This window comes from Sodiomyces alkalinus (genome assembly GCF_003711515.1).
Source record: "Sodiomyces alkalinus F11 unplaced genomic scaffold SODALscaffold_9, whole genome shotgun sequence".
NCBI lineage: Eukaryota > Fungi > Ascomycota > Sordariomycetes > Glomerellales > Plectosphaerellaceae > Sodiomyces > Sodiomyces alkalinus.
In genome coordinates, this window is record NW_021167087.1 from 1,693,061 (window position 1) to 1,705,747 (window position 12,687).

The following is a 12,687-nucleotide window of genomic DNA, read 5'->3' on the forward strand; positions in this document are numbered from 1 at the left end:
CTCGGTTCCTTACATCTCCGCCCGCTCAAAGCCGAATCATGCGGAAGTTTGTAATGTAGGCCTGTTGAAGCTAAGGCAGACTGATTAGGCCTCGTTGCTCATCATGGTCATTCACCGACTCTCCCTCCCAACGCCTTTATTCTCTTTCCATATGTTATATCCATGAGGCCCCAGTCGAAGGAATGCACCAACTTGTCTATGATTGTTGGTGATCTGAACTACTCCATGTCCATCATAGCCTATCTAAAGCCGTCACCTCTCGGCATCTTCTGATAGTGACAGTTGGGGAGCCTCTCTCTTCTGGTCTCATACCCGCAGTATGATGAGCCAAGAAGGCAAAAGGGGGAGGGATCGCCGGGCGGACTATCACACAATCTGTATTGCATAGAATGTGACCACTGCGACAAAAAAGAAAAAGAAAAAGAAAAAAGAAATCCCTACTTGACGTAGATGTTCTAGCGGCTGATCATAATGTGGTAATAGGAAAATAGGAACATAGGACGTTGAATTTTCCCGGTCTTGACCGCTTAGAAGCAGTCCGCCGCCGGACCTCGCTTAGCTTCCCCGCGGCCTTTCCAGAGTTCTATGCCGCCTACGTCGTCTATACGGCCTATGGGGGGGGGCGATAAAGAACCCGGCGTTGAGGACTATGCGCTGCAGGCCGCCCCAACATATCACATACCAGCCCTCCCTCCGTCCCAACGTGCTAACTTGCTGCCGAAAACCTCCCTGCTATAACTGGCCGGCCGTCCAACCCCTGCTACACCCTACTGGTTCCAGAAACCCGGAACCAAGGGAAAGGGGAAAGACGCGGCAGACGCAGAAAGTCCCAATGGGGGTGATAAGATGGAGAAAACGACACAAACGACACATGATAGAACAAGGGGCGGCACGGAGAGTGCGGGCCGCACGCTCTGGGAGCCGCAAGGTCGGTTATGTTGAGATACATAGATATTCCGGTTAAACGAACGGACGAACGGACGAACGGACGGGCCGCCCCGCTGGGAAAGCCTTGTGCGGGGCCAGAAGAGGTGTATCTTGCGAATGACTGACATGTCAAGAGCCAACGAAGCATGGAGGAAGACGACAATTGTCCACTGGGTAACGGTGTTGGACGTCACTGCCGAGTCAGGTGATGCCGATGTCTAGTAGGTAACAGGGAATCGGGGTTGAAAATACCGGCATGGTAACACCCGAGTGGCTTCATGGCTTGTTGGACCAGATCCCTGGGATGGTAAGCGGCGTGGGCGGCGGTCTGGACAGTTTTCTGATGGCGGGGATTCGAGGGCTTAAATGGGCCTCGAGCAAGGGATAACCATAACGAAAGGATGCGTATCCGCAGGGAAATCGGATCCCGACGCCTCTTCGTGTAGGACCTTGCTTTGGGAGGGGACAAAGCCACAGGTTTACTTTCGTTTTAGGGATTTACTTCGGCGCATGATGCCCTTGCATACTTGCAGCTTCATGTGACTTCCACATCTCTCGAGAGCAACTGTGTGTTAGCTATTTGCCAGCCGGTTGGGAGAGATCATCCTCGAGTCCCAAAATCTGTCAGAAATGGCGGCAAACAATATTTCTTCACATTCCATGAGGCTTTGTTGGTCCAATGTTTGTTGGTGATAAAGACACATCAGCGGCAGATGTGTATGTAGGCGGCACCACCAACATAACAACCGGGAAGCTCCAATGGGACCTGGCGGTCAGTTCTGCAGACGCTCGCACTAATGGGAACCGACATTCTCCACAGACCACCTGCAAGCGCAAAATGACGCCAAGACTGGCGCCATAGCCGATGTATCGTGGTGGGTGTCTCCAACCAGGCCTGACTGCTTCCTGGGCGAGTAATGAAAACACACTTCTAATGGTATAGAAGGCCGATGGCCGGCAGGCTTGTTAGTAGGCGAAGAAAAGCAAGTAAGCAAGCACGGTAGTAGGGATTAATATGCATTGTCCTCTGAAGAATCCGGGAGTTGGCCGGTTGAAGGTTCCTACCCGGCTCAGCCTCAGCCTCAGCCTCAGCCTTAGCCATAACTATAGCCACAGGCCCCGCCTCATCCAGCCAGGAGCAGAGGAGCGGCCTGTTTGTGCGACCGCCGGTGCCTGTGGAATCGCGATTTCCTGGAGCGATGAACCGCAGTTTCGGATACACCTTTGCGTGCCGGCCCCAGCATTTGACGTAGCAGGTTGATGTTTCGTAGGCTCTGGAAGTCTCGCTAGCACTTACATCATCTTCGCCGCTTACAGGTCTGCGTTGATGACACGGGAATACGAAGTATTTCACCTTCGTAGCTAGGTGCTCTCAAGGCATGAGATACGAACGAACGACTGACTTCAAGAGGGACAAGACCAGGCCAGGACCATGCCGTTTGTCCGTGTCCTCCGTCGTGGGCTGGCCATCTGAGAGTTCATCAATCGGGTATCCTTGAGCAGGCTCCATTCCGCCAGTATCCCGCGTTCACGTTAATCTAGGCATGTACATTGAGGAAGTACGCACTAATGCTCAGCTGCTACTGTTACACTAGCGTCTGTGCTGGTTATTTCCCGTTGATCTTCACCCGGGCGATCAGGAAAGGTGGCGGCGCTTGGGGAAATGATGTTTTGGATCTTGACTTGGGTAGGGGCATTTTTTTCTCCTGGCGAAGTGGAAAATAGTGGTCTGAGCGCGCAAGTGATTTCCGAGTGATTTCCCTCGTGGCTGCCACATGACGAGGCGCCAAGGCTGAATAAGCCACTTAATCTCAGATCCTCAGCATCATCTCCCCTTAGGGGCTTTGACGAACGAACACACGTTTGTGCCGAAGGTTCCAGCAACTTTATCAATTCCCGGTTGGCAGCACTAATCTTTGGATATACTAAATGGCATTCTTCCCGTCGGTTCAGGCACCGTGTTGTTCTCACAATCGAGGTTGGCTTGGGAGCCGAGCCCATGCAGATGAAGGCCACCGACGTGATCGCTCGGTGTCTAAGGTAAGTTAGGATCGACTAACCTGATAAATCGTTCGTAGGTAGTGTTTTATACCTCCCAAGTAGTATTTCAGTCGGAAAACCTGCCTTGGTGACGCATTTAATTATTGACATTTTATGAAGATTCAATGATTGTGGTTGCTTTGTACGGGGTAGCTGAAGGCGCCCCTGTCGCCCAGGATATTGCGAAGAATAAGATTCGTCGAGATTCGAGTTCCCGTGTTGGACCGAGAAACCATCGGAATACAAAACAGACAAATGTTCTTCGGCAGATCCTGACTGTCTGGCCATTTCAGACTTCATATGAAGTTGAGGCGGTATGTGCGGATGCGAAGCTTTCGTACACGTCATTATAGGTACTTCGTAGTCTCCGACTACCTCCTAACAATTATCCGCTGAGATGCCGCTTTCTCGTCGATCATAGGTGGCAAGATCTGGCAGGTTCAGAGCTAACGCATTTAGGTAGCCCCATCCATAAGGTGCCGCCTTATCAGTATTAGATTCATGGATGTTAACTGTCCTGAAACGTGATACTTGACAGGTCTGTAAACTCGTACTCCGTGTGCTTAAACGGAAAAGAGACCGAGACTCGCTTTGCGGGACAGTGCCGGCGACTCCGAGAGGTCGTTACGATGGTGGATTTCGGGTATTGTTCCGAGCCAAGGGAAGGGTGCAATCCAAGCTGTTCTGCAAAGGTAAGACCAGTGTCTTTACTACCTTACGGAGTAGCCCACAACGGACGTGGTGGAGCCGTTCTGCTGAACGCCTATTCGTACTTCGAATTAAAGGCGGGATTTTCTGATATGGGGTAGGTTCCGATGGTTGCGGCAGTGTGTACCTACCTAAGGTAGGTGGTTTGAGCATGAAGTAGTTATTCTAGTCTTAAATTAGTCTCAGGTAGGTAGCCATTCCCCCACGTCCCGCGGCCTGGCATTTCTAGTTCAGTAGGTGGCTTGGTTCACGAGTCCGAACTGGCTATCATCCTTCATAATTATGGTAGTCAAGCCGTAATCCAATCATTTCGACCAACCTGTTGACATGGCATAAACCACTCGACTTCGGAAACACCATGCCTGAGGTAGAGCACGCGGTTCAATCTACGATGACGGAGCTGCCCTGGTCTTTATTTATGAATACCTAGGTACGAAAGGAGCACGAGCCCCTGAAGCCGGTGACCCGCACGCATCCCTGCCATTTCTCCTGCATGGACTCCTTCTAGCGTCATTCCGGAAACCTGTCGAGTGGGCTAGCCTCATTTCCGTGCTTCATGCATGGCCCACTGCGCTGGCTTTGAGCTCCACAGGCTTCGTAGGGAGCAACCAAACCCAACGATAACCCTACCTAGACGACGATATCTGACTCTACGACCCCATGCATCATTGCGGCTCTGGCCAAAAAGTCATCATGCTTTTGGGAGAGATTAAAGAAGATCATGTGCCTACGGAGCGACCCCCTGAGTGAATTGAAGTTAATTACAGTACACTCCCAAAGTGGCCTGCCAGAACCATTTATGCACACGGGCAAGACGCTGGGGTTTTGAAACCACTGTGGACAGTCCTCGAACGCAGAAGGTGCGATGAAGTATGAGTTATATTACTGGATGTTTTCGTTCTCTCTTGGCCGGTCTTGCAGTGGCAGTGGACTCATGTACGAAGGATCTTACATACAACGTAGCGTGTGACGTGCTCCTGTCCAATTTATGCACTTAAATATATATATATATATATATATATATGAATACGTATATACTCCGCAGGAATGTTCGATCGCGGGAAATATCCTTACCCGCTACCGCTACCGTACGTGTATAACGGCTCTGGGTGCACGGTTGCACTGGTGCACAGGACGTTGAAGGCTGATTCCATACGGCGTACATACTTACCTACGTCGTATTCAGTCAAGTAATTACCTTACCTATTAACGTACCACCCTTTCTAACACTAGAAGGCAGCCCATAGTGCTTCGTTTTTTCGGTCAGTTTCTAAGGAAACGATTGGATTGTGATTCGATATTGAATTTGGTGCAATGCTGCACAAGTTAGAATTTACTGAGAATATTATGGTGATCTTGCCGTAGCTTCAAGCTAATAGGGTCGTTACATTGGTAGGTCGAGCAGGGGTGGTACATTCGACCAGATACGTTGGAAATGAGGCGACGTCTGTATCCGCACTCCCTAAGGTACCCATATCCCCGCCAACTATTTCGTTCCTCCCGAGTGGTTAAGGTATTTATAAGCTGAGTGAGGACGGAGGAAGGTTGAGTAGTCACCCTGCCATTAGTTGCGTAAAGAACTTCGAGAATCGAAAGATGTGCGCAAAAGCAGAGTTATCCGCGGACGCTTATCTAGAGATGCTAAAGGCGGCCTTGAAAACGAAGAAAAACAGACGGAACGCATGCCGGCAAATAGGAAGACTACCTAGGTATGCGAAGATAGAAGATGGGAGATGGCGTGCGAGAAGCTACTTGGTACATTGATTTGAGTACCCCCTTTTACTCCCAGGCCACAATCATGACATGCCCTTACGCGCGTACTCAATGCAGCCCGAAGATTGAGTGGCTTATTCAATAAGAATAGAGATTCTCATTGCCTCGCCTGCTCAAGTCGCAGAAAATTCTAGAACAAAACTTGCAAGGGATCCACGCGGATATCTGTTCAAGTTCGTCAGGGGAAACGGATGGGAGAGAAGACAAAAAGTCCAGATGTTCATGTTATGAGAGCTGCAATGGGGACGACCTTATACCTGTATCACATTCCTAGATTGCAAATCTCATATCTCAAAGTTCTGGAAGCAGCTCCTCTTGGCTAACAGAAGTGATAGACTGACCGACTCTAATCAGTGCTCTTCTTCAGTGCTGGTCGTTCAGAAGAAGTTGTGCACGGTAGACACCGTACTATCGGGTCGGCAGGTTGAGTTATGTACAAGTAGCCCCGCCGCACCTCCCCCGCCGGCTGGGGGGGGGGCGGTTGGCCCTGACCATGCTTGCCAGTTTGTCGATCATTCTTAAGTACCAGTACTCACCCTAAATACACTGTATCATACTGTGTAACCTATGACCCCTGGACCGACTCCATGTCGGCTTGGCGCCTGAAAAACATGAGAAATATGGTACATATGTATTCTAAAATGTATTGTATTTCCACAACCAATATCTTTAGTACACCAGGTTTTATAGAGACTTTCGAGAGACCTGATGTTGTGCTTCATCTACACGTAACTGGGAATAAGGGGTCTGGGAGCAGTAGGGAAAGGTTATGGATACGGACCATTTCGTATGTACCTGACTACCCAAGTTTGCAAGTTCGTTTCAACTTTTGAGTCCAGAAGATGCCCCCCGGTTTCCCAAGATAGTAACAAATATGGGCAACGTCCCTGTGCGCAACAAGCCATGCTTAAGGTACCTTAGGTACAACGTATTGATGGGAAGGGCAAGTACTTACCTTACCTTCTACCTTACCTAGGTAGGTAGGTAGTGTATATCGTACATATACGAAGTACTGCCGCATTACTTCGTACATCGTACAGGATAAACATAAGGTAGCTGGTGTCTTGGTAGATTTATGCTGCAGATTGGTTGATCGGGAAGTCTCTCATTTTATCTCATTTTATTCTGTATCACCCAGTAAAGTACCAGGACACCACATTTCTCGCACAGGACCAGCACCCAAACGGTGAAAGCCCATCCCGGAAGGCCCCCTCTTCATAATCTGATCCTCAGTTTATATACCAACGCATCCTCCCGTCCCCGTGTCCAAATCGCAGGGTTCTCATGCTGTCTCCTGTTTGCCGCCTCGACCACCTTCGGAACCACCTTCGGAACCACCTCTCGGCAGTTTAGTGCTTCCTTCCATACCTTCATTGACACCATCCCACAGACGGCCAACTACGGGCATTTCATGAACACCGCCTACGTTATCTCGGCCCTAACTTGACAATCGAGGAAAGATTTCCACCAAATTTGGTCCACAGACCATCAGCCGATCGTCCACGTCGTGTGTCTTCCGTGATACGATTCGGTCACGCTGGTCTCTAAATTCGGCATTCTCTACTACGAACATCCACTGGGCGTTCAGCAGCTGGAGCTCCCGACATTTACTTTTTTCTATAAGGTAAGTTGTGTCGAAATCTGTGTTCACTGATCCGCTTACTTGTTCGCTCCCCTTCAATCCAAGTCACGAGCTTGTTATACCTCAAAACTCCCTCATCCAGACACCTTATATCCATACCCACTGTCGTCAGGAAGGCTTTCTTTGATCGTGACATGTCATGGAAGGGAGGGCCTCTTCTCGCATGATCATCTTTGCATCGCGTACAGAGGTCGTGTTTGTACCCATCAGGAGTCCATGTCCCGGCAGTCGCGTTTTGCCTTCCCCACACCACACTTTTTGGCACATTCCTATTGGCTATAATATCCTTCATCCCTGTCGTTTCCACACCTCATTTGGTACCGGTTTTTTTTTCTCGGGGTCCTTCCTCCTCCTTTTGAGTAAGGTACCAGCTCCCTCCTTTATCAAACTTTCCCTACGGCCCCATAATTCAGAATTCCTTTCTGCCCAACCCAACAGTGAGTGACCTGTTCACCCTGAAGGATTCTTGGTCTGTGCTTCCGCCAGGCTGCTTGATACCTCGCCTTTTCCTTTCCCCAAAGAAACTTCCCATCACCATCTCCCAATTGTGCATCAAACTTGACCACCCGCCTCGATTAAGGCATCTCATCGGTGTCTCTGTGCCTTGGATGCAGATATCTGCCGATCTCATCATCACCTAATCTAATTTTCTTCTTCTTTTTATTTTTTCCTTTTCATCAAAAGCCGTTATCTCATTGTTTCCATACACTGACGCGCCCTCCTTGCAGGGGATTTTACCCTGAATAATCACCCGGTTTTCTTTCAGAGCACCTTGGTCGTCTCCTAGCAACTCGATCTAATCCTCGGGGCCTACGCTTTACTCCACCTTCAGCTCGAGAGCTCGAGCACACTACGAGACAGGCGATCAACTACCGAGAGCAACAAGCAACGCGGGTCTTCGATTGTCGTGGGTCTTTCAGAGCGAGCCGTTGCTTTGTTACTCTTGCAGTAGTAACGAGGCTCGGTACTCTTCATCACCAAACACACAACGCGACTCGGTAAATTTATATAAAAAAATCGGTCAGCCGACACTATACTCGTCCTTCGACTCGTCCTCCGGCTCTATTTCACTTTTCACAACTCCCCATCGTATACTCTCGCGGGTTTTCGCTACCACCCGCAAACTGTATTTGCGGTCAACCATTCTCGGGACCGCGTCTCCCACCCCAAGCCCCAATACATATTCGTATTGGTCATCTCCTTGAACCGAACTCCACTTCGACTTTTGAGCCTCGACCTCACGGACTGGTTCTTTGACAGCGTAGCCTGGTGCGCGCCGTGTCTTTACTCAGAGCTCACTTTTAGCGTTAGGCTCTGAGGGCACAGTCACTGTAAGCACATCCCTGGATAGCATATTTTTCATCTATTTGCCCCTCTTATCTTCTCGCGTCTGTGGATCGTCCTCGTCCTCTTGTCTTCCTGTACCTCTTTTTCCATTCTACCTCGTCACATGCTGCCTGTCTCTCACTTCCCATGTTAACATGGCTGACGCAGCTAGGCAGCTCTCGAGTTCTCCCAATAGTCGTCCTCCTCCACTAGATCGCATTTTTTCGAGCCTGCAAAAGCTCCCTGGGTCTATCACATCGAGCCTCATGGACATTGGGAATATCATGGATCAAAACAATATGGCAGCTATGCAGCAACCACATCATGGCTCGGGAGCCACGTCCGATCGCCAAATGCCACAACTTCCCCAGCTCACTGCGAGGAATTTGCCGGAACCTCCCATGGACCGTGCTGGTTCTCCACATGGCTCCGAGCATTCTCGTTACTCGGCTCCTCGTTCGACCCTTGACGGCATGCACAGGTATCCTTCTCCCAGCCCCATGCACGGTCCGCCGATGACAATGCCCATGCCTGGCCACGGACAGCAGCAACACATCGCACCCCCGGCCATCACCATGATTCTTCCTGGGGCACCCCACGACATGGCCATGCCCAAGACTTCATCTGCCCCCCAGGCCCAGGTCAAGGCCTTCCCGTGCAGTACTTGCGGCAAGCGATTTGCCCGAAGGAGTGACCTCGCCCGTCATGGTAAGTTTTTGTTGCTCCGGACAATACGGCACGGTTTTCTGACTTTGGATAGAACGCATCCACAGTGGCATTCGACCCCATGTTTGCGACTTCCCTCAGTGCGGCAAGCAGTTCATTCAGCGATCTGCCCTGACTGTGCACCAGCGTGTCCACACGGGAGAGAAGCCGCACATGTGCGAGCGTTGCGGGAAGGTAAGGGCGAAGTCTGAGGGTGATGGTCGTTTTTTAATGCATAATAGGCTAACAAATATGCAGCCGTTTAGTGACAGCAGCTCCCTCGCCCGCCATCGTCGCATCCATTCGGGAAAGCGACCGTACAAGTGCCCATATGCCGATTGTCAGAAGACATTCACACGCCGTACAACCTTGACGCGGCATCAGAACCATCATACCGGGACCGTGGAAGAAGCAGCGGCAGCAACGGCGGCGGTTTTGGCTGCGCGCACCAGCGCAAAGCCAGGCTCGGTGCGCTCTGATGGAGAAGGCATATCCAACCACGGATCACCGCTGACGACGCCTTCGCCCGGTCAGCGGACTCTCTCCATGTCCCCTAGTGCCGATCAGATGCAGCGGAACAATGCGGAGTTCCAGTACATGGGCAATGCCTCCCTCCCTGTTCACATGCAACGCGACATGCACGTGGGAAGCCCCGTGCCCACGACCTCGGCAGCATACAGCAACGGAATCCGACCTACCTCGCATCCCACTGGGTATGGCATGATCCCGCCGCAAACCTTGGAGCCGAGTGTGGAGCAGCACTCGGGTGCAGGAAGTGCCGGTGGAAGCCCAGCTATGGGAAGCATGGGCTGGCAGTCTCCTTCTCACGTGGCTTCGCCCTCGCACAGCGGCAACGGCAACGGCTACATGTACCCGGAACCCGAGAGCTATCCCTCGGGTCCGACCCTGAGCGGCCAGATGTTCTACGGCAACCCTGCTCCAGTCCGTCGGCCGCAGAGCACGGAACCCCCGACCGGGTATGACGTTAAGCCGCGTCACAACGAGGTGTGGACGAGTGCCCATTAGTAGTCTGCGCATCTGCCAGGCGCAGCAGGTTAATTTTGTTTTAAAAAAGGCCCAGTTGTACAAGACGGGCCAGACCAAAGAAGCCAACTGGACTGATTTCTGAACCACCCAGTTACCCATCAGCAGATACCCCTGATCTGTACTCATACTCCACTCAAGCCTGGCCCCCAAAATCCTTATGTGAGGTGGAGGCCTCGTTTTGTCGGGTTTTTTTTTGGAGCACATACCCTTTCTGTATTTCCATGATGCTGTCACCGAATGGGTTCGACTTGCTCTTGCTTTTGGGCTTTGATTCCATAAGATACGACTTTCATAATACCTGGGCAAGTGGGGAATCTGGCATTGGACCACGACCCTGCCATCTCTTTCTTTGCAGCAACACGATACCACCCTGGTCACAGTGCCAGAATCACGTTTCTTTGCTTTGTTTGCGTCTGTTTCCTTTGTTTTCTGGCAACGTTATAGACTTGGGGGAAGGCCCCGACGGAACTGTGATGATCACTGGTCTTCTCCATAGCCCGAGGCAACGGGCGAGGACCATGGAGTTTTCGAGATTTCTCGCCGAAACCCAAACCAAAAACAGTTATGGTGGACACCGATCAGGGTCCGCGAGGAACAGGAAAGGGACAAAAAATACAGGACAGGTCTCCAGAGACTATACGTGTGCCACTTCTTTTCTTTCCTGTAGCTGTATCATTAGAGATGTACGGAGCTGCTTACTACTTTTTAATTGTCAATTATTTAAGACGTGTATGCATGTCATGAAGTTTCAGGCATGTTCGGAGCACCTTTGCATATTCCTCGAACAAAAGACATCGTATACTACTCCAACCAAACAACACTGGATAATCTGGCATTTGATGGTTCTTCTAGGACACCGTTTCCTGTGTATCTACGTATGCGTACGAATATTGTTTCGTATGACAAGACACCGGCATGTTAGTTTGGATCTCTGGTAAATCCCGTTCCCTAGGTCTTTGCGGGTCTACCGATGCACGAGCGGATCGTGGTTACCGTTCATATGTTAAGATCTGATGCCGTTTTTAGGTGGCGGTGGTGGAGAGGATGATGGAGGGATCCTTTTGGCAAGTTAATAGGGGAGGTGGCAGCTCCATTGCCCGGTGCTTCCGCATAAGTTAAATTCTTGGGTTACTATCTGTAACTCTGGTAGACCTATTCTCGTTCCGTTCGACCTTCCCCTACACTACCTAGCAAGCAGGGTGTGTGTATAGAATAGAGCATAGGCATGTGTGTATATATAGAGCTTCAAAGGTAAATAGGCACTCTCAAGATAGCTACACCGAGAGTCCACGGAGAGAGAAGCCATGCATAGGTGTAGAATGCAGTAATAAGAATTCCTGAGAATAGTCATGGTGATTTTATTTTGTCTATACCGGTGTGTTCCTCTCTAGTATACCAGAATCCCGACGTGCTGAGACACCAATCCAGCAATCCCACACCCGGGAACAGATTCTCAGTTCCTTGCCCTGCCATAACGCCGTGCTTCACAAGGGGGGAAAAAAGTAAGAAATAGAAGAAAAAGAAGAAACCCCCAGGAAATCGCCGCGTCCTAGCCCATGTCCCCTTGAGTCAAGCCTCATTTCTTTACATGGCTGAAATCCTTAAGCAGGTGTTGCATGTGCACGTTCGTGGTCATAGCCGAACGACGAGAGGCACGTTTCTTTATCCTCTTCGTCGAGTCCATCTTTTTGATAGTGCTAGGGTCGGCACTGGCTGGCTTTTGGCCCGCTGCAATGAGCTTCTTGACAATATCCTCGCTACTGGGCAGAGTCACCCGCCGCCACATGCTCTGGAATTCGGGCTCAACCTTGTGGTGGAGGCTCGGGTCGTCGATGAAGATGTGTTTAGGGCCCTTCTTCTCCCGGAGAATCATGATCTTGTTCTCGCGCTCCAATTCATGAAGCGCAGCATCACACTGCGGCCACCCTTCCTTGAGCTCTTTGTATACCAGAGGCTCCATGGTCGATTTGCTCTGAAGGTGGGCCAGGAGGCTGACTTTGTCTTTGATACCGCCGAGCTTGCCGAGGTAGAAATAGGTGCCCGAGTCCCATTTTTGCTCGCTGAGTTGAGGATCCGGTGTGAACTTGACGACTTTCTGGGATCGCAGGGCATCCACGATCCTTTGGCACATGGAGGTGCTCGGGTCTCGAATGTGCCCGGCATCCTCCAAGTGCTTCATGATATCCCGGGCCGTCTTGGGCTCCGTTTGAGCACGTAGATACTCGTGGACATAAGTCATCATGAGAATGATCGTCGAAACGCTCTCATCGCTGCCATCGGCGGCTACCTGGCGCTTGGACGACATCGTCTCCCGTTTGGGTCCGGTGGTGCTAGAAGACGGCGTTGGAGTCGCAGGAGTGGGAACTGCATTTCTCACACTGAGCCTGCCCGAGGCAGAAGCCAAGGCGCTGGAGAAAGACGCCTTCTGCTTCTCGAGGAATGACATGGTGATTCGGGAAAGGTGAGTATTACGTGGAGTATTTAAGGTATGGCCGAAAAAGACGGCAAAGTCGAGAAAA

The 12,687-nt window shown here is 50.8% G+C and overlaps 3 protein-coding genes across 3 annotated transcripts; 2 read left to right on the forward strand and 1 right to left on the reverse strand.

Annotated features, from left to right (window-relative positions):
- Nucleotides 1-8,715: 8,715 nt before the first annotated feature.
- Nucleotides 8,716-10,147, forward strand: SODALDRAFT_282164 (zinc finger protein; the record flags this gene model as incomplete). Its single annotated transcript, XM_028608327.1, has 3 exons — nt 8,716-9,124; nt 9,177-9,316; nt 9,380-10,147. 3 exons carry the CDS (start codon nt 8,716-8,718, stop codon nt 10,145-10,147), a joined length of 1,317 nt encoding a protein of 438 aa, XP_028464382.1.
- On the forward strand, nt 10,142-11,483 carry SODALDRAFT_222565 (hypothetical protein). Its single transcript, XM_028607353.1, has one exon. It carries the CDS (start codon nt 10,390-10,392, stop codon nt 11,104-11,106), a length of 717 nt encoding a protein of 238 aa, XP_028464383.1. The 5' UTR covers nt 10,142-10,389; the 3' UTR covers nt 11,107-11,483.
- Nucleotides 11,484-11,744: 261 nt separating this feature from the next.
- Nucleotides 11,745-12,614, reverse strand: SODALDRAFT_341414 (transcription initiation factor IIE, beta subunit; the record flags this gene model as incomplete). The annotated part of the gene is made up of 1 exon (XM_028613034.1): nt 11,745-12,614. One exon carries the CDS (start codon nt 12,612-12,614, stop codon nt 11,745-11,747), a length of 870 nt encoding a protein of 289 aa, XP_028464384.1.
- Between the last annotated feature and the right edge of the window lie 73 nt (nt 12,615-12,687).

Coding starts and splice junctions, on each gene's coding strand:
- SODALDRAFT_222565 (XM_028607353.1), top strand. CDS start 10,390: ATGATGCTGTCACCGAATGGGTTCGACTTGCTCTTGCTTTTGGGCTTT.